General features: G+C 45.5%; 1 protein-coding gene across 3 annotated transcripts in view; it reads right to left on the reverse strand.

Annotated features, from left to right (window-relative positions):
* Positions 1-20,317, reverse strand: part of RALGPS2 (Ral GEF with PH domain and SH3 binding motif 2) — a 443,748-nt gene that overhangs the window by 256,930 nt on the left and 166,501 nt on the right. For all 3 annotated transcript variants that reach the window (XM_049776392.1, XM_049776395.1, XM_049776393.1), the window contains exon 4: positions 593-699. In XM_049776392.1, the coding sequence (XP_049632349.1) occupies positions 593-699 (107 nt within the window). The remainder of the gene's footprint in view (positions 1-592; positions 700-20,317) is intronic.

Here is a 20,317-nt window from a genome sequence, read left to right on the forward strand (position 1 = left end):
TCTGCTCTCAATGCTGCCTGGCTGCATTCCGAGGAGCCTCTAAAGAACTCGGCTGCTCCTCTAAAAGTCAATAAAGTACACATGGCCCTCTCAGGATCAGAACTCACAACTATGTGATTCTCCCATCACTGGCTTTGCAACTTTATAGTATATGCCACATCATTCCTAATTCTTCTCTAGTTGCTCTCAGAAATAAGCAAAACCAAAACTCTAATCCCAAAACGGATAATATACCCTCACCCCTTGACAACAAAGCCACCATGTCCTCCCAACTGGTATCAGAAATGAACCTCTGCCAGCTGTGTCTTGGTAAAAGGCCACTCCGTACATGTCTTCAGTGAATCTGTATTGAACATATTTTGTTACGAGTTTTGGAACTATGCATGAGTAAGATTACGTACCCCCCCCCTTCAAAAGCACACTGCTGGCAGGAGACAGCAGCTACAGTGAGTATTCACAAGCTGATACCCCTGTCCTCTCACCCCAGCAATGACAGGCAATTCTTGAGGCGCCAAGTGCTTGGACTCCTTAGTAACTATCGCTAAGTTTAAGAAGAAGTGCAAAGCAGACTCTGGGAGCAAAGAAAACTTACTGGGACTTTGAAGGGTGAGGTATTTGCAGGGTCCATGGAGCTGGGCTTCTCAGATGTACTGGTCCCTGAGATACTCCGTCTGCGGGGGGACCGTTCTGCCGGCACCTCTGGGAAAGATGAGAGAAACATCATCAAGAACTCCAAATGCAGAATCTTTCACAATAACATTACTGCTTCCCTTTTTTTAATCCAACCCAATTTGCTTTAAAGGTGAATGCTTTCTCTCTTCAGTCACTGTGCCCTGTCTTGGGGCCAGTGGAATAATTAGACACAAGGGGGACATGGTGAAGACTGTTTCGGTGCACAAAAAAAAAAAAAAAAGGCAAGTGATGCTTAACACTTAGAAGTCCACTGAGTATATGCTCCTCACATGTCATGAGTCAACTTCTTGTCTCATCGGCAACCTAAGAGTTAACAGAGACCAGTGGGCTCTGCTCGCGTGCACACAATACAGTCTAGTGTTGCACAGAATGTGGTGGTGTTTGAACAGGTCGAAGTTCAGTTCTGGGCAGAGAAGCTGATTCACCAGTCTGCAAATAGAGGAGACACGGAACGGCTGAAAGGCTGAAGGGACATATATGCCGATGCAGATATAAAAATAGAACTGCTTTTCCTTGTGCTGACGATCCAACCCTTAGGGAGAGTCAGTTCTGGCATCCTCAATCTGCTCAGACTTAAAAAGCTGCATCTTTTGCAAACAATCGTGAAAGCCTCCATCGGAATGACTCTACGCTAACATAAGGTTACATCACAGACTTGCACAGTTTAAATAGATTGCACAAACGCACACACAGAGGACAGATATATATTATACCTTTATCACAACTGCTTCCCATCTCCCTTCAATGGAAAGACATAAAGGGATCCAGCTTCTCAGAGAACATGAGACAATCTCAACATGGACAAGGAAAAAAAAAAACTTCAAATCCCAAACCTAAAAAAAGTATCCTGTGTTCTCTTGAAGATCTTAAAAGAGGAGAAGAAAACCGGGACTCTGGAACCTGGCATTTTGGTCGCTGCTGTTCTCCTTTGAAAAGACAGATGCCTTTTAAACTTCCTTTTCGGGTCTCCGGGCCCCTGGGATACGTGCTACTTCCACTTAAGAGACCGCGTCTTCCTCTGGCTCACTTGAGCGCTCTGCCTTGCTTGGCCCCCTCCCTCTCTCCAGCTTGCAGAGAAAGGCAGCGAGAAAGGAATACACTGGACTGCGGCTATTCAATCAATCCTCAGCACTGCACATCCTCATCAGCTAAGTTTCAGGCTATTAGCAGACGCCCAAACCCTGCCCTCCTCCGTGACAAAAATGATCGCTACACGCCACCAACCTTCAGCAAAAAAATCATTGCCCAAGATTTAGAGTCTGTCTGTGCTAAAAGGACACCATTTTACACCAAACCCAGATTACACAACAAATTAATTAATCGCCCCTGCCCCGCAGCAGCTCCTCAGGCGTGCTGGCCCTGCTCATCTCCCTGCATGCTGGACACTGATTATCTTCCCATGACTAAATGCATCTTCTCGGCATCTTGACCAGAAAAACATGACAAGATGAAATCTTTGTAATGGCTGTGAGGCTGACAGCAGAGCATCGTGTCTGCCCGCAGCACAGGGGAGTTGCCCACTATTATTGGATTTGAGAAGAATGACCAGCAAGTCTCTTAAATCTCCCCAACTGCCAATGGTTAAATGAGCCTTAATGTACAGTGCTGCATTTGGAACTGGGCACACGTGACTGCTAAGGCACAATTCTAAAAAAGAATGGCAATGTCATTAGCTAAAATTCAGGATGGCACAAAGCACTGAACTGAAGCCAACCAGCTCACCCCGTGTATGAATGAGCCCTTTAGATTTCCAGACCATGACTTTACTATCTGAGTCAGGTGATTTGTGAAAGGGTGAGCAGGGAGAGGGGCGGATGGGGAACCCCTTTCCTCCGCCAATCACCTGCAACCAGAAGACACTCAACAGTGACCAAGGCAATCTCTTTCATCCTCTGGACAGCTGACAGAGAAAGCGAACAGAGAGCACTTCCATTAGCAAGGAGGAGATGATCTGGCCAATAGTTGCCCATACTTTGAAATGTTTTAAGGAAAAGAAGAAAGCTCTTCTCTCAGTTTCTTGACAAGATCTAATCTTAGTTTTCAGACAATGAGTTCAGTAAGACCTCATTTCATATCTGCGATTACACTGGGTAAAATGAGGGGCAGCATTTCAGTTTTAACAAATTTGATTCTTTCTCACACTCTCCTCCTTTTAGATTCTCCTTCTGGATCAGAGAGGACACATCACAGCTTAATGAACATTACTGTGTTAGAGAAGACGAAACAATCTTATTCTTGAAGTTGGTACCATGACCACCATAAGTGTCCAATCACAATGAGGGATCCACTTAAGAGACTTTTTCAGGTCCCACAGCAGCACACTTTTCCAATAAGGTAGAGCAGTGGCCCTAGCAGCCACACAACTGTGTTTCCAGAAAGTCTCTTTCCAGCCCTTTAGAGCTGAGAGGAGAATCTATGAGAACAAGTCCGAACAGAAATAAAGGAGGTGATGGTGCTGGTGACAGCTAGGGATTAGTCTGTGGAATCAGGGGTCTCCCAGCACACAGAAAGTGGCTGCAAGGCTTCTAACACAGCATTTCTGCTGACTTGAGAAGAAAATCTTTATCAGTGCCTGGAGGCCCAAATTAGAGTTTGTGCCCTTCCCCCACCAGGCTGCAGGCTGCCATTCTTTCCACTTGCTAGAATCCTGTTCCTGTAATTATAACCCTCTGCTGACTCCCCATGGCCAAACCAGAACACACACTCTGCATGCACCCAGCCTTTCCCTGTTCTAGCCCAGCTGACAGGTAGAGAGGGCAGTAATAGGTAGAGTTCCTCCATCCCAACTCCAGAAGAGCATGCCAAACACTGGCCTAGGGCTTTTCCAGCAGCCCCCCAATTCCTGAGATCCTATGTCACTTGTTTTGCCCTGGTCATGTTACTAATATGGTGATAAATGATAAGACCTCAGAGGACCCAATGAATAAGTCCAGACACTTGAATACACAAGTTTGGGAAAGATGGGCTACCGAAACCCCCAGTAGGCAGCAAGAGAAGGTTGTGGGGGCCTTGGACACTGCTTGGGGGGTATAGAGCAGAGAGAAACCCACAGGGATCTAGGTAGAGCCAGCGCCAGCTTAGTGATTTGAAGCCAGCAGGATTCAGAACCTGATTGTGTGGTCACTTCTAAGGAAGAGAGAGGAGGGGGGCAAGGCTGGGAGCATCCCAGTGAAGGCCATGAGGGACTCATCCAGAAGCTTTATGGACGAGCAATGGGGCAAAATGGCAGAGGACAAGAACAGTCAGTGAGTCAGCTCAGAGAACACAAGGAGGCTCAGACCTGCATTGAAGCACCTAAGCCTTTTCTGGGGTAACCAAAGTCATGGGGTACAATGCTGTCACTGAGATAAATGCAGAATCTGTTCGAGAGAGAAGCTTCTTTATTCCCAGAATTTTGAGTGATCAGTGTGATTGTAACCATTCTGGATGTCATTGTATTTGGAAAGAGGGACATGTTTGTCATATTTATGGAGGGTTAGGTTCCAAAACCTCCAAAAATGCCGCCAATTGGGGCCGCAGAGATAGTATGGAGATAAAGCATTTGCCTTACATGCAGAAGGATGGTGGTTCAAATCCCAGCATCCCATATGGTGCCCTGTGCCTGCCAAGGGCAATTTCTGAGTGTAGAGCCAGGAGTAACCCGTGAGTGCTGCTGGGTGTGACTCCCCCACCAAAACAAAACAAAACAAGAAGATGAACAAAATGTAGGATGATGTTTATAAAGTTTGAATTTGGTTGGCGATGGTGTCAGAAATAAAAATATCCTTCTGAAAACAAAATTCTTTCATTTTGTCAGGCCAGAAAAACATGGCATATTCAGACACATCATTTAGTATGTACAGTGTCTAAATATTTTCCATTAATAGTCACCCATGCCAATTTCTAGTCATTTTGTGTTCAGAATCAGAAAGCATTAATGAATGTGAATGCTTCATTGATAATATTTATGCAAAGGCCACATTAAAAATTTTGACATCACATTTAGGTGATACAGATTCTGTGTCAAAAGATGAATGTTCTGGGGCTGGCGAGGTGGCGCTAGAGGTAAGGTGTCTGCCTTGCAAGCGCTAACCAAGGAAGGACCGCGGTTTGATCACCCAGTGTCCCATATGGCCCCACCCAAGCTAGGGGCAATTTCTGAGCACTTAGCCAGGAGTAACCCCTGAGCATCAAACGGGTGTGGCCCGAAAAACCAAAAAAAAAAAAAAAAAGATGAATGTTCTTGGGGCCGGAGAGATAGCATGGAGGTAGGGCATTTGCCTTGAATGCAGAAGAATGGTGGTTCGAATCCCGGCATCTCATATGATCCCCCAAGCTTGCCAGAAGTGATTTCTGAGCATAGAGCCAGGAGTAATCCCTGAGCCTGCCAGGAGCAATTTCTAAGCATAGAGCCAGGAGTAACCCCTGAGCGCAGCTGGGTGTGACCCAAAACAAAACAAAACAAAACAAAACAAAACAAAACAAAACAAGATGAATGTTCAATTCACTTCAAAGCTCAAATATTAGGAACATTTCAACAAAGCATACTAGAAATTAAATGCACACCAAACCATGTTTGGGTACCCATTCAAATCCCTAAAGTTTCATGGTACTGTTTGGTTCTGATGAAAAATCTAATTTTTGAAAGTTGTATATATGGTAACAATAAATGGGGTAGAATAAATCAGAGACTCGAGTTTTTCACTAATGAGAAAAAACTAATTGTGGGCCAGGGAGATAGTATAGTGGGTAGGTTGCTTGAATTGCACATGGGTTCAATTCCTGGTCCCCTGACACCACTAAAAGTGATCCCAAAAGCAAGCCCTGAGCATTAGTGGGTATGGCTCCAAAACCAAGAAAAAGAGAAAAAAAAAAAAAAAAAAAAAAAAAAAAAAAAAAAAGAAAAAAAAAAAAAATAAAAGAAAAGAAAACCCATTCTCTCTTAATGCTGTGAATGTGACAGCGTTTGAAGCTTTAGAAGACATTAAAAGAGAACACGATTCTACTGACTGGGAGGAAATATTTTCACACCATACATCTGATAACAGGTGAATATCCAAGGTACTTCCAGTGCTCAACCACTTCATAAAAAAATAGGGGAAAAGGGCTGGAGCCATAGTATGGCGGGTAAGAAGACTCTTCAACATTCAGTTGATCCAGGTTTGGTACCCAGCATTTCATAGGGTCCAGAGTCCACTAGGTTTCCTTCGTACAGCCAGGTGTGGCCCTAAACAAACAAAACAGGAGAGGAAGGAGGAGCTAACAAATAGTTCTCTAAAGAACTATTATGATTGGCTAATCAATAGTCATGAAAAGAGTTCAGCATCATTTATTTCCAAAGAGATGTAAATCAGAAGAACAATGAACTGTGACCTCACACACGTGATAGTAACTATTACCCTAAGCCTGGAAAGAGCCAGTATTGGTGGGCAAGTGCTGTAGAGCCCCTCACGACCCATTCTGGGAAAGGAAGCTGACTCAGCATCAATAAAAAGACTAGAAGAGTCACCTCCCTCAAAACAGCACCCAGACAGCCAGACCATTCCACTCTTTGTCTATCCCAAGAACACAATGTTATAAACATGAAGGAGCCTATGCCCACCTATGTTTGGTGTAGGACTTAGAACAACAGTCACATGACAGAAATGATGCAACACCACAGGAGGATTGGATAAACAGGTGAGGTCTACAGGCACATTGGGGCACCATGAAGCCATTACGTGGCAGCAGGTGGAGGGTGTCATGGTAATAAGAGACAGAAGTTATGAGTCCTAGGGAGGAGGCCAAATCTGGATGAGCTCACTCACCTGTGCCTATGGAGAAATAAGGCAAGGGAATAAACAGGATCAAAGAACTGAGGTGTCCAAGCAGACTTGGCAGAAAAGAAGTGTCTAGAAGGGACATGAGTACAGTGCTGGAGGGGTCTTGGTACTCTGGTGGTGGTGAAGATGCCATAACTTTGTACACCAAAAGCAGGAATAGTGACACTGTAATTTTGTGAGCTACTCTGAGAGGCCATTAAGAGGGGTGTGAAGAGCCTCAGGGAGAGACAAGCCGAGGCAAATGTGAGAGAGAAATAACCCTTATACTTTCCTCTGTGGGGATCCCCCAGTTCTTCGGGGTTCCCAGGCTTCTCTGCTGGTTTTAGTGGGGGCTCTCTCTGCAGTTCCTACTCATGCTGCAGGAAAGACTGAGTGCAGACAGTCTGGACCTGGAAACCACTGTCCCAGGGCCACCCTCACTCATCCCCATGTCACTGTGGTGCAGTGCCTCACAGATTACAACCTTCTACACCTGCCCACCAGTGTGAGTCCTGCGGGAGCCATCACAGGCTTGCTACCTTTGATAGCCTTCAGCCCCTGGATTCTGGTCTAAAATCTGGATACCAATAAGAATTCCAATTCTTCAAATCATGGCTCCACATGAAAGATACTCAGAAAAGAGAGCCCAGATGATTTTTGTGGAGCTAGGAGGTAGAAGAACAATTAGGGTTCATGTCCTGGTCCAATTCTGAGCACATGGTTTCCTTAGCATTGCTCAGGTTGGCTAGAAGCCCCTAAACACTACCAGGTGTGATCCTGGACAGCCCTAAGCAGAGTTGGGCTGGGCTGGACTGGGCTGGGCTGGGCTGGGTTGGGATGTGCTGGTCTGGTCTGAGGGGACTTCCTCAACAAAAATAAGTAGTTCTTATCATTTCTAAAGTCATTTTTCAGCCAGAAAGACCTGGTCTCACATTTCCAAGAAAAGCACATTCTGCATCTAGATAATAACCCCCCCCCCAAAAAAAAAACCCACAATCATTACTGTGAGGGCCCTTGATGATGCTCAACAAACTCTGAATCATCACTTGGGGCTCAACAATAGGGAGGGTGGAGGACAGATACTTGCTGTGCTTTCTTGAGACCCTGCCACAATCTTCTGGAATGGGACTGATCATCCCCATTTACCAATAAGAACTCAGTCCACATTTGCTCTCACAGACAACAGGGTAGATTGGGTTCTGGAACCCCCCAGAACCGGGTCCTGCATCAACACCAGGCACTCTGGGCTAGGCTCGTGTTTTATCTAATGAGCTGTCAGAGAGGAAAAATAAGACAAATAATGATAAGGATGGCAATTTCCTTTTTCCTAAAAATAACTCAGAGACCTTAGAACAACAGGCATCAAGATCTTCATATTTTAAAGGGAATAAAATCTCACTCTTAAAGAACAAATTCAGGGAAAACAGAGCTCCAGGAAAAAAATGTTCAATCCTAAAGACTGGTGCAAATAAATACATTCTAGTCAGGAAACAAGGAGAGGTGAGGCAATCAGGTTAACAGTTTCCTTAGTGAGCATTTTTTTTTTTTTAACAGAACAAAGCCCTACAGCATATTTGCTACTGATTACTTGAATTTAAAAGTGATGGAGCCGAAGCAATAGCACAGTGGTAGGGCGTTTGCCTTGCACACAGCTGACCTGAGACAGACCTAGGTTTGATTCCCAGCATCCCATATGGTCCCCCAATCCTGCCAGGAGTGCAGGGCTAGGAGGAACCCTTAAGTCCTGCTGGGTGTGAAACAAAAAGACTCCCCCCCCCAAAAAAATTGGCCCTTTATTATGCCACAGTCTATTAAGACTAGTTTAGACTTGGTTCTAAGAGAAACTTACTCTTTATCAAGCACTGGGGCAAAAAGAAAAAGGATATACCAATATTTGCATGAGTAATGTAAAGATGAGAACAGAAGATGCCATGGGACTTCCCACAAGCATACCTGCATCAGACATTCCCCAGGAGCAGAGCAAGGAGCTCCAGTATTGATCAGACTGTTAGCCAGCAAACACAGCCAAGTCTCTCTTGCTAATGTCTGCTGGCTTCCTTTTGTCCTTTTTACTTCCATGTCATCTATCACCCAGGCCCAGGACATTTTGCCTTCTCCTGCAGATTCCAGCAGCCTTTCTAACTACTCTCTAGAATGCCAGCCTGCTCACCCTCCCTAGATTAGTCCCCATCTTAACACCTTTCTTCTTTCTTGGAAGGTGGGAGTAGAGTATAAGGGAGGGCCACACTCCATGGCACTCAGAGTCTATTCCTGACTCTGTGCCCAGAAGTGACCCCTGATGGTGCTGAGGGGACCATATGGGTGCTGGAAATTGAAGTGGGGTCAGTGGGTACAAGGCAAGCACCTTAAGCCTGCCTCTCCCTCTCCCTCTCCCCCTCCCTCTCCCCCTCCCTCCCTCCCTCCCTCCCTCCCTCCCTCCCTCCCTCTCTCTCCCTCCCTCCCTCCCTCCCTCTCTCTCCCTCCCTCCCTCCCTCCCTCTCTCTCCCTCCCTCCCTCCCTCCCTCCCTCCCTCCCTCCCTCCCTCCCTCTCTCTCTCTCTCTCTCTCTCTCTCTCTCTCTCTCTCTGTTTTTGGGCCACACCTGGCAGCGCTCAGGGGTTACTCCTGGCTGTCTGCTCAGAAATAGCTCCTGGCAGGCACGGGGGACCATATGGGACACCGGAATTAGAACCAACCACCTTAGGTCCTGGATCGGCTGCTTGCAAGGCAAACGCCACTGTGCTATCTCTCTGGGCCCTCTTCCTTCCTTCCTTCCTTCCTTCCTTCCTTCCTTCCTTCCTTCCTTCCTTCCTTCCTTCCTTCCTTCCTTCCTTCCTTCCTTCCTTCCTCCCTCCCTCCCTCCCTCCCTCCCTCCCTCCCTTCCTTCCTTCCTGTGCTTAATTCATTAATCTTAAGCATTTCTTTCTCTTTCTTTCTTTTTTTTTATTTTTTTTTATTTTTGGGCCACACCCGGTAATGCTCAGGGGTTACTCCTGGCTATGTGCTCAGAAGTTGCTCCTGGCTCGGGGGACCATATGGGACACCGGGGGATCGAACCGCGGTCCATCCAAGGCTAGCGCAGGCAAGGCAGGCACCTTACCTTTAGCGCCACCGCCTGGCCCCTCTTTCTTTCTTTTTAATCTTAAGCCTCCTTCCTTCCTTCCTTCCTTCCTTCCTTCCTTCCTTCCTTCCTTCCTTCCTTCCTTCCTTCCTTCCTTCCTTCCTTCCTTCCTCCCTCCCTCCCTCCCTCCCTCCCTCTGTCCCTCCCTCCCTCCCTCCTTCCTTCCCTCTCTCCCTCCCTCCTTTCTCCTTCCCCTTCCCCTTCCTTTCTTCCTCTTCCTTCATTCCTTCCTTCCTTCCTTCCTTCCTTCCGTTTTTGGGCCACACCCGGCAGCGCTCAGGGGTTACTCCTGGCTGTCTGCTCAGAAATAGCTCCTGGCAGGCACGGGGGACCATATGGGACACCGGGATTAGAACCAACCACCTTAGGTCCTGGATCGGCTGCTTGCAAGGCAAACGCCACTGTGCTATCTCTCTGGGCCCTCTTCCTTCCTTCCTTCCTTCCTTCCTTCCTTCCTTCCTTCCTTCCTTCCTTCCTTCCTTCCTTCCTTCCTCCCTCCCTCCCCTCCTTCCTTCCTCCTTCCTTCCTTCTCTTTCTTTCTTTCTCTTTCTTTTCCTTCCTTCCTTCCTCCTTCCTTCCTTCCTCCTTCCTTCCTTCCTTCCTTCCTTCCTTCCTTCCTTCCTTCCTTCCTTCCTTCCTTCCTTCCTTCCTTCCTTCCTTCCTTCCTTCCTTCCTGTGCTTAATTCATTAATCTTAAGCATTTCTTTCTCTTTCTTTCTTTTTAATCTTAAGCCTCCCTCCCTTCTTCCTTCCTTCCTTCCTTTTCCTTCCTTCCTTCTTTCTCTCTCTCTCTCTCTTTCTCTCTGTCTTTCTCTCTTTCTTTCTTTCTTTCTTTCTTTCTCTCTCTCTCTCTTTCTTTCTTTCTTTCTTTCTTTCTTTCTTTCTTTCTTTCTTTCTTTCTTTCTTTCTTTCTCTCTCTCTCTCTCTCTCTCTCTCTCTCTCTCTCTCTCTTCTCTCTTTCTTTCTTTCTTTCTTTCTTCTTTCTTTCTTTCTTTCTTTCTTTCTTTCTTTCTTTCTTTCTTCTGTTTTTGGGCCACACTCGGCAGCGCTCAGGGGTTACTCCTGGCTGTCTGCTCAGAAATAGCTCCTGGCAGGCACGGGGGACCATCTGGGACACCGGGGTTCGAACCAACCACCTTAGGTCCTGGATTGGCTGCTTGCAAGGCAAACACCACTGTGCTATATCTCCAGCCCAAGCCTTTTTCATTTTTAAATTTTTTTTATCCTATGTGAGACTGTTGATTTTGGGTTAGCAGAGAACAAGTTAGCTCCAAATTTCTCCTGGTCTACACCTTTTTTTTTTGGGGGGGGGGTCACAGCTGGCAGCACTCAGGGGTTACTCCTGGCTCTATGCTCAGAAATAGCTCCTGGCAGGCTTGGGGGACCATATGGGATGCCGGGATTTGAACCACCATACTTCTGCATGCAAGGTAAATGCGTTACCTCCATGCTATCTCTCTGGCCCCAGGTCTACATCTTTTTTTTTGTTTGTTTTGTTTTTGGGTCATACCTGGCAATGCTCAGGGGTTATCCAGGCTCAACGCTCAGAAATCGTTCCTGGCAGGCTCGGGGGACCATATGGAATGCTGAGATTCGAACCACTGTCCTTCTGCATGCAAGGCAAATGGCTTACCTCCATACTATCTTTCTGGCTCAGGTCTACATCTTTTTTTTTTTTTTTTTGGTTTTTGGGTCACACCTAGCAGTGCTCAGGGGTTATTCCTGGCTCCAGGCTCAGAAATTGCTCCTGGCAGGCACAGGGGACCATATGGGGCGCCGGGATTCGAACCGATGACCTCCTGCATGAAAGGCAAACGCCTTACCTCCATGCTATCTCTCCGGCCCCAGGTCTACATCTTTTAACCTGAGGTTCTTACATAGCCAAAAACGTATTTTTTTGTTTTTTGTTTTTTTTTTTTTTGGTTTTGGGCCACACCCGGCATTGCTCAGGGGTTACTCCTGGCTGTCTGCTCAGAAATAGCACCTGGCAGGCACAGGGGACCATATGGGACACCGGGATTCGAACCAACCACCTTAGGTTCTGGATCGGCTGCTCGCAAGGCAAATGCCGTTGTGCTATCTCTCCGGGCCCCAAAAACGTATTCTAATATTTTTTGGTTATACGTGGTGATGATTGGGAGTTACTCCTGGAGCTGTACTCCAGAATCATTCCTGAGTTGGCTGCATACAAGGCAAGTGCCCTATCTGCTGATTATTGCGCCAGCCCCTTAATTTTTAATATTAAGGCTATAGGTGTCATTTCATAATTGTTTGAAAATATTTTATACATTTTCATTTAATAATTACTTTGATAATATACTTTTTTTTGGTTTGTTTTTGGGCCACAACCGGTGATGCTCAGGGGTTATTCTTGGCTATGCACTCAAAAATCGTCCTGGCTTGGGGGACTATATGGGACACTGGGGCTTGAACCCAGGTCCATCCTGAGTTAGCCACGTGCAAGACAAATGCCCTACCACTGTGCTATCGCTCCGGCCCAATAATATACATTCTGACCTGCACTATTTTCAGAAGATTTAGTTCTAGGTATTATATATTCCCATTTTTTTTTATTTCTTTGACTAAAGAATTATATGTAGGGGCCGGAGAGATGGCATGGAGGTAGGGCATTTGCCTTGCATGCAGAAGGATAGTGATTGAATCCTGGCATCCCATATGGTCCCAAGCTTGCCAGGAGCGGTATCTGAGCATAGAACTAGGAGTAACTCCTGAGCGCTGCTGGGTATGTCCCACCCAACCCCCAAAAAAGAATTTTTTTCTTCTTAAACTTTGAACTTGGACTGGAGAAATAGTAAAGCAGGGAGGCATTTGCCTTGCATACGGCTGACTTGGATTTAATCCCCAGTATTCCATATGGTCCTGAGCACCTCAGGAGTAATTCTTGAGTGCAGAGTAAGGAGTAACCCCAGAGCATCATTGGGTATGGTCCCAAAATAAAAGATATTACATTTCTAATTTAATTCAACTATAATCAAGAGACTATGTTCTGAATTACATGAAGATGAACACTTTTGAGACCTATTTAATGCCCATGTCTCCTGTCAGGTTTCATAAAGATTCTAAGCCTACATAAGACAACTATATAATTACTGGACAGGATTTGACATATGTCTTTTAACTCCAGCCTGAATGCTTTCACATCTTCCGCAGACCATACTGTGGATTTATCCATCTTCTCCTTACATCTGTCAATTTTTTTTTTTTTTTCTCTGTGAATCTTGGAGCTTATTACCAGATGCTCTGCTTTCTTTCAATGTGGAACTGTTCTGGATTCTGGCTCTGCTTTCTGACATCCACTTGTAGTTGGCCTCATTTTTCGGACTAGGTTCCATTTCCTTGAATTAGTATATGTGGGACACACTTTTCTTCAATCCTGTTACTGTGAACTCTCCTGGGTCTTTGTATATAAATACATGTAAATAATTGTATGTATCAATATTAACTTACCACTTAAATTTTTGTATGTTGGTACTCAATTTTTTTTTTTTTTTTTGGTTTTTGGGCCACACCCTGTGACGCTCAGGGGTTACTCCTGGCTATGCGCTCAGAAGTTGCTCCTGGCTTCTTGGGGGACCATATGGGACGCCGGGGGATCGAACCGCGGTCCGTGCGCAGGCAAGGCAGGCACCTTAGCTCCAGCGCCACCGCCCGGCCCCTTTTTTTTTTGGTTTTTGGGTCACACCCGGCAGCACTCAGGGATTATTCTTGGCTCTACGCTCAGAAATTGCTCTTGTGGGGCTGGTGAGGTGGCGCTAGAAGTAAGGTGTCTGCCTTGCAAGCGCTAGCCAAGGAACCCCTGAACATCAAATGGGTGTGGCCCAAAAAACAAACAAACAAACAAATTGCTCTTGGCAGGCATGGGGGACCATATGGGATGCTGGGATTCGAACCACCATGCTTCTGCAAGAAAGGCAAGAGCCTTACCTCCATGCTATTTCTCTGCCCCCCCCCCCCCGTTTTTTCCTTTTTCTTTTTTGGTTTTTGGGTCACACCCGGCAGCGCTCAGGGGTTACTCCTGACTCTATGCTCAGAAATTGCTCCTGGAAGGCTTGGGGGACCATATGGGATGCCAGGATTCGAACCACCGTCCTTTGGCATGCAAGGCAAATGCCCTACTTCCATGTTATCTCTCTGGCTCCTCGATTTATTTTTTTTTTCTGTCCCAGCTTACTGTTTTACATTTCCCACCTAAACTTTTTCTCCCTGATTTTTTCACTGACCAAAAATTTTAAATGCATTTTTCTTTTCTGTTGCCTTTGAAACTTATGTACTCTATTTTTCTTCTTTTAATAGTTGTCCCTTAACATTCTAACATATGTACTTAAGAGTCTAAAGTGAATCCTAATTTCTAGCCTCCTCTTGAATAATTCAGTGATCTTAAAATACTTTGATTCCAGATTACCTCCTCCCTATCTTGACATATGACTATTGTTCACCATTTTAGTTTTACCTTATCAGAACCCTCTGGAGGAATTCTCTGGGAATTTTATCCCCTGCTGCCCAACTCCTACTCTTCCAGACACATAAGGGGCATTGGTGTTTGTCAGGAATCTGATTCCTCTCTTATGTCCCCTTCATTCCTTAATGGGTCCGAGTCCAATGTGGACAACAGGATAAGGCTCCCTGTGTTTGGGCCCAATTCTGAGTCAATTAAAAATTCACTTTCTGGGGCTGGAGCAATAGCACAGTGGGTAGAGCGTTTGCCTTGCATGTGACTGATCTGGGACAGACCCCTGATCAATTCCCAGCAACCCATATAATCCCCTGAGCCTGCCAGGAGTGATTCTGAATGCAAAGCCAGAAGTAACCCCTTAGCACCACTGGGTGTGGCCCCAAAATGAAAAATAAATAAATAAAAATTCTAGAATTTGAAAATACCAATTATTTGGGGGAGGTGTTGGATCATACCCAGCAGCGCTCAGGGATTACTTCTGGCTCTACGCTCAGAAATCACTCCTGGCAGGTACAGAGGACCATATGGGATGCCAGGATTAGAACCACTGTCCTTCCTGGATAGGTTGTGTGCAAGGCAAACACCCTACTGCTGTGCTATCTCTCCAGAAATACCAATTATAAACTACTAATAATTATAAACGCTAGCAACATACCTAAACTGGCACTTGCAGTGAAAGATTGAGTGAAAGAGTGAGAGAGAGAAAGAGAGAGAACAGTGGAAAATATGGGGGTAGGTAGAGGGAGACTGACAGATGTTAGGATATTTGAAAATGACATAATCACAAATGCTTGTATATCTGAATCTGAATAGCATTAATTCACTCAAGATGTATTTCATAAGCACCTATTCAGTGTTATTCTGGAAAATGCCAAAAATAGTAACTCTTTGCATTTGAAAATTCTCTTGGATAAAATTACGGTCACTAGAATATATGAGGTTATATAACTAATGCTTTATTTGAAGGTGAAAACTATAGGTTTTAATTTTTTTTTAAAACTATAGGTAAAATTTTAATGTTATTTTTAAATGTTGCTTGATTAGGAACATGTCACAACTGTGCATTTATAAGTGGGTAAATGTATTATTTATGGATTTTGAAATTATACGCCATTTTCAAGAGTAGGCTACATAGTAAAGCAATTAGCAGGTAGGTACAAACCTGGTTGGTTTTCTGAGTTTTTTTGTTTGTTTGTTTGTTTGTTTTGCTTTTTGGGTCACACCTGGCAGCGCTCAGGGGTTATTCCTGGCTCTACGCTCAGAAATCACTCCCATCAGGCTCCGGGGACCATATGGGATGCGGGGATTTGAACCACCATCCTTCTGCAATGCAAGGCAAACGCCCTACCTCCATGCTATCTCTCTGGTCCCATGTGATAACAAATGGCTTATCTCCTAGCATATCAGGCTGAACTGATAGGACAATTTGTGTGTGTGTGTGTGTGTGTGTGTGTGTGTGTGTGATTTTTGGGTCATACCCGGCAGCACTCAGGGGCTCCTCCTGGCTCTGTGCTCAGAAATCGCCCCTGGCAGGCACAGGGGACCATATGGGATGCCAGGATTCAAACCACTGTCCTTCTGCATGAAAGCCTTACCTCCATGCTATCTCTCCGGCCCCTGACAGGACAATTTTTCTTCCTTCCTTTGGGCAACTGGTTTGTGATGTGCTGCTGTTCACTCCCACATGCTCATTATCAGAGATGATGCCCACAGAGAGCAGGCACCAAAGATCTCTTACAAGCTGCAGGACTAACTTAAACCAAATTATAGTGCAAACTCAGTTTCTTTTCCTTACATTCCATATACAGTTTATATAAAACATGTACATAAACTGTGCTAATTTTTTGTTTGTTTTGTTTTTGTTTTGGGGGCACAAGTGGTGGTGCTCAGGGCTTATTCATGGCTCTCTATACAGGAGTAAGTAGTTATGGTAATGCTCCAGGGAGCAAACCCGGGTTGGCTCATGCAAGACAAATGCCCCGCCTACAGCTCCACCTCCAAACCATACTAATTTCTAAGTTTCTGCAAAGTAGGTTTTTTTTGTTTTTGTTTTTTTGCTTGTCTTGAGGCCACACAAAAATGTAGAGGTTACTCCTGCTAGGGATTGGGGATGATAATATAATGAGGATAAAATCAAATTATCAATCACATACAAACGCCCTTCCCAGAGCACTATCATTCCAGCACGCGCGTGCGTGCGTGCGTGCGTGTGTGTGTGTGTGTGTGTGTGTGTGTGTGTGTGTGTGTGTGTGTGTGACACCCGGCGCTGCTCAGGGGTTACTCCTGGTTGTCTGCTCAGACGTGTGTGTGTGTGTGTGTGTGTATGTCACACCCGGCGCTGCTCAGGGGTTACTCCTGGCTGTCTGCTCAGAAATAGCTCCTGGCAGGCACGGGGGACCATATGGGACATCGGAATTCGAACCAACCACCTTTGGTCCTGGATCAGCTGCTTGCAAGGCAAATGCCGCTGTGCTATCTCTCCGGGCCCAGATTCATAGTTTCACCCAACAATCATTTTTCCAATCCTTTTCATATTCACCAAAAGCAAACTTATCATCACAGTTGTGTGTGTGTGTATGTGTGTGTTTCCATTTACTGATAGAATCATATGACTATCATCAGAATCATAGTTTCACCCAACACTTTTTCAATCCTTTTCATATTCACCAAAAGAAAACTCATCATCACAGTTATCTTGAAACAACTCATTTCAATGACATTTTCCATTGTAGTAAATGGTATCTGCTTCAATTTGATGGGTCAAAGAAATGACAAAAACCTGATAAAATCATAAAATAGACATTGGAAAAGTTACATGTGAAAGTGTTGGATAGATCACAGTATTTTGACTTTTAGTGCCCATAGTTGGGTATGCTCAAAGGGGGAAGGGAAGAAACCCCCTCTACTTCGAAGGAGAGAGGAAAGAAACTAGATCAAAGTCATCGCCACCTACACTGCAGGTTCTGACACTTGCCTGCTGCCCACCCCGCGCTTCATTGCAAATTTCTGCCTTTGCCTCTAAATTCAACTCCTCAGACAGGTGTTTGTACCCTTAAATACCAACTCACCCAAATATCTGAAAATATCAAGATCTGTGGATAGTCTCCTGCTCCTCATATATCTGCCTTGCCCCTTCCCTCAGAGCATGCCCATGTCTTCCCAGTTTCAAAGTGGGCTCCCCTCTGCCTTCTTCCAGCACAAACTATGCTGGGTAAGAGCCTTCACCATATGCTGTAACCTGCCCTGTAGGGTCTCCTCTGGATACTCTCTCCTTAGATTCCTCCCTGTGATGTGGACAAGTGAGCCAACTATCCTTCCTGACACTCCTTAGCTTTGTGCCCAGGAACTCCAGTGAGCAGAGCAGACTTCTACCCCAGCACATAGCAATACTGCAAACTCTGCCAAGCCTGCAACCCCACTGCCCCTTCAGACTTCCCTGTGCCCCTTATTCCCCCTCTGTTATCCATGTATCCGTATTACCACCCCAGCTGGTGCTCTATAAATATATGGCCACCCCTGTACTCCCACTGCCAACTCCCACCAAGGACCAGCTCCTGCCTGCATTCCTGAGTGTCTCCAAGTAAGCAGACTGCAGATGGACAGACATTTTTCTTCTCTAGGTTCCATAAACCTGTTTGTACTTGGGACTTCATCTGCAACCCCAAGATTCTATTTTTTTTCAGAACTTGGACTCAAATCTAGTCCAAGAGAATCCTCCTCCTTCTTCCTTGGAACAAAAGGCTCCCTCTGCCCAACACCCCTACTCCTGCTGAGGGGGTACCACCATCTTTCCAAGTTCAAAAATAATCTTTGACTCATCTTATTCCTCAGCCCTCCAATCTGCCACCCATTCTGCTGCTCAGTCCATCTTTTGGGCTCAGCTCATCAGGTGCATATTCAGGTGCACCTGGGCCCTGTTTGGAAGGGGTCACTCTTTTTTGTTTGTTTGTTTTTTGGTACACCCAGCATCGCTCAGGGGTTACTCCTGGCACTATGCTCAGAAATCGCCCCTGGCAGGCACAGGGGACCATATGGGATGCCACCATCCTTCTGCATGAAAGGCAAAGACTTACCACCATGCTATCTCTCTGGCCCCAGAAGCGGTCACTCTCTCTCTTTTTTTTTTTTTTAACTTTTTACTTTTTTTTATTTTTAATTATGAGAACAATGATGCAAAGAGGAGAAGGTAAAGTTACAGTGGAAGGACAAACGCCCATAAATAGAGTTCTCAAAAGAAATCCCCTTGCTGACGCCTATATATTGAACTTACAGTCAAAGAACATTAAGAAAAATAAGGCAGAACCCATGTACAATTACTTTGTCCACAAGTCCCCCGATTGTAGTACATTATAACATTTCTTAGCAGTATATAAAGCAATCTAAAGCCATGAGATTTATGTGACTCCTTAAACATTGAAGGCATAGTATTTTTTTTTATATTTTCATACACATGCATATTAGTTTAAGTTAACATCAAAAGTTTAAGGTCTTTTTTTAAGGGTTAGAGTCAAAAGAACACAGTAAAAATGGTGTTAGAGTGGCAAATATTGTTTGCATAGGCCCATCAAAATATGGGGGGCATGGAAAGGAAAAGTCTTGGTCTAAATACAAGGAGACCCTACCCCTGAAGTTTCCTGGCATAAGACCAATTCTCGGCTCCAGGCAAACTAGTTTATTCAATCCAAGTCAAAAGCGGTCACTCTTGATCTAACCTTACTAATTCCCAAACAGTCCCTAAAGCTTGGAAGGGCTTGGTGCTACCTCCCATCCAGAGGAGCTATCAAGTAGCTTCTAGTGCTTGGGCTTTGGCTTTCACACAACTTTTTCTAAAAATCTCAGTATGACTCACCCCAAACCTTCCTGTATTCCCTCAGGACTTCTTCCAGGAACTTCCCAGCCTCCCCAGGACTTGACTTGACTCAAAGCCCTCCTGCCACCTCCCACTCCAGGAAAGTCTGCTCCCTATTCTCCCCTACTAGTTCAGTCCCAGACCAGACCTGAGATCTTCAGAATTCCCTTATACAAAAGCCTCAAAGCTACATTGGCTGGATCTGCTGCCCACTGTGCAGGCTACATTTGTTTTTCCCCGGTTGTCCGATGTTAGTGTGAAATCTTTCTCGCTTCTTGTTCACTGTCCCTTTTGCTCCTCAACTTCATTCAGCTTCTTTCCCACTCCTTCTGAGAAATCACTTATCTGTGTTTTCTTCCCAACTCCACTCTGCATCTCCTAGCACCCTTCTCTTTTACTCCTCTGCCCAAGTCCGGGTTCCGAACACAATCACGATTGAGAGCTGACAGGGGCGGCTGTAAAGTCCACTGCTGTTGAAAGACCAGAATGCACAGAGGCATGCAAGGCCAAGTGTGGGGGTGGGGGATCTCACTCACGCCCAAATAATCCCACCTACTGACCCCACAGAAGGGAGAGTCTAACAGCTCCCTGCATCAACCTTGCCTAGTCCCCACTTCAGGAAGACCTTAGGACATGAGCAAAGGCCTTGTTCCAGTTGGCTCCTCCAATGAGGCAAATGGGAGAGCTGGCACCCTGGAAATGCTTAGCAGAGCTTGCTTATGCACAGAGTGGGGGAGGGAGGCTGCCCATGGTGAGATGGCTCATCTCCTTACAGTCAGGTCTGCTGCCTGCTGAGTCTGGCCAGGCAGAGCCAGTGACAGTCCCCCCACTCACCTGGGGACTACAGGAGTCACTCATAGACTTTTATCTACCACCTTTTTTGGATCAAGTTTGTTTTAGGCAGGACAGGGTCACCACTCACCACTCCTGCCTTGCATCTCCCCCCCCCCACCCCCCGGAGATTCATCTTGAAGTTCCAGAATTACCATTCATACAAATATCCTATTTTTGATTCTTTCATCAGAACTCAGTGAAATATCAGAGGTGGGTTGGTCTCACGGCATTTGCACCGCTTGTCTCCGTGTATGGGGCTGGCAAAGGAAGTAAGCATAACAAGCATCAGAAATGGGGCTTTCAGAGGTACATGCATGGCTCAGAGTTACCCCTAAGTCCTCAGAGAATTGAGTCTGTGACAGACAAAGTAAGCATGGGATCAAAATCTATGGACCTTTAGAGCATCAGGGAAGACCTGCTTAGTTTTACTTTCAACTGCCTGGGAAAAAAAATCCTGTTTGACCGACAACATAATTGAGTTAGATAAAACAAAACAAAAAAATCAGTAAGAATTTAAAAGATGATCCCCAAGTCCCAAACTCCCCCTAGATGGAATCTTCAGAACAG

The sequence above is a fragment of the Suncus etruscus genome, chromosome 7, assembly GCF_024139225.1.
Source record: "Suncus etruscus isolate mSunEtr1 chromosome 7, mSunEtr1.pri.cur, whole genome shotgun sequence".
NCBI lineage: Eukaryota > Metazoa > Chordata > Mammalia > Eulipotyphla > Soricidae > Suncus > Suncus etruscus.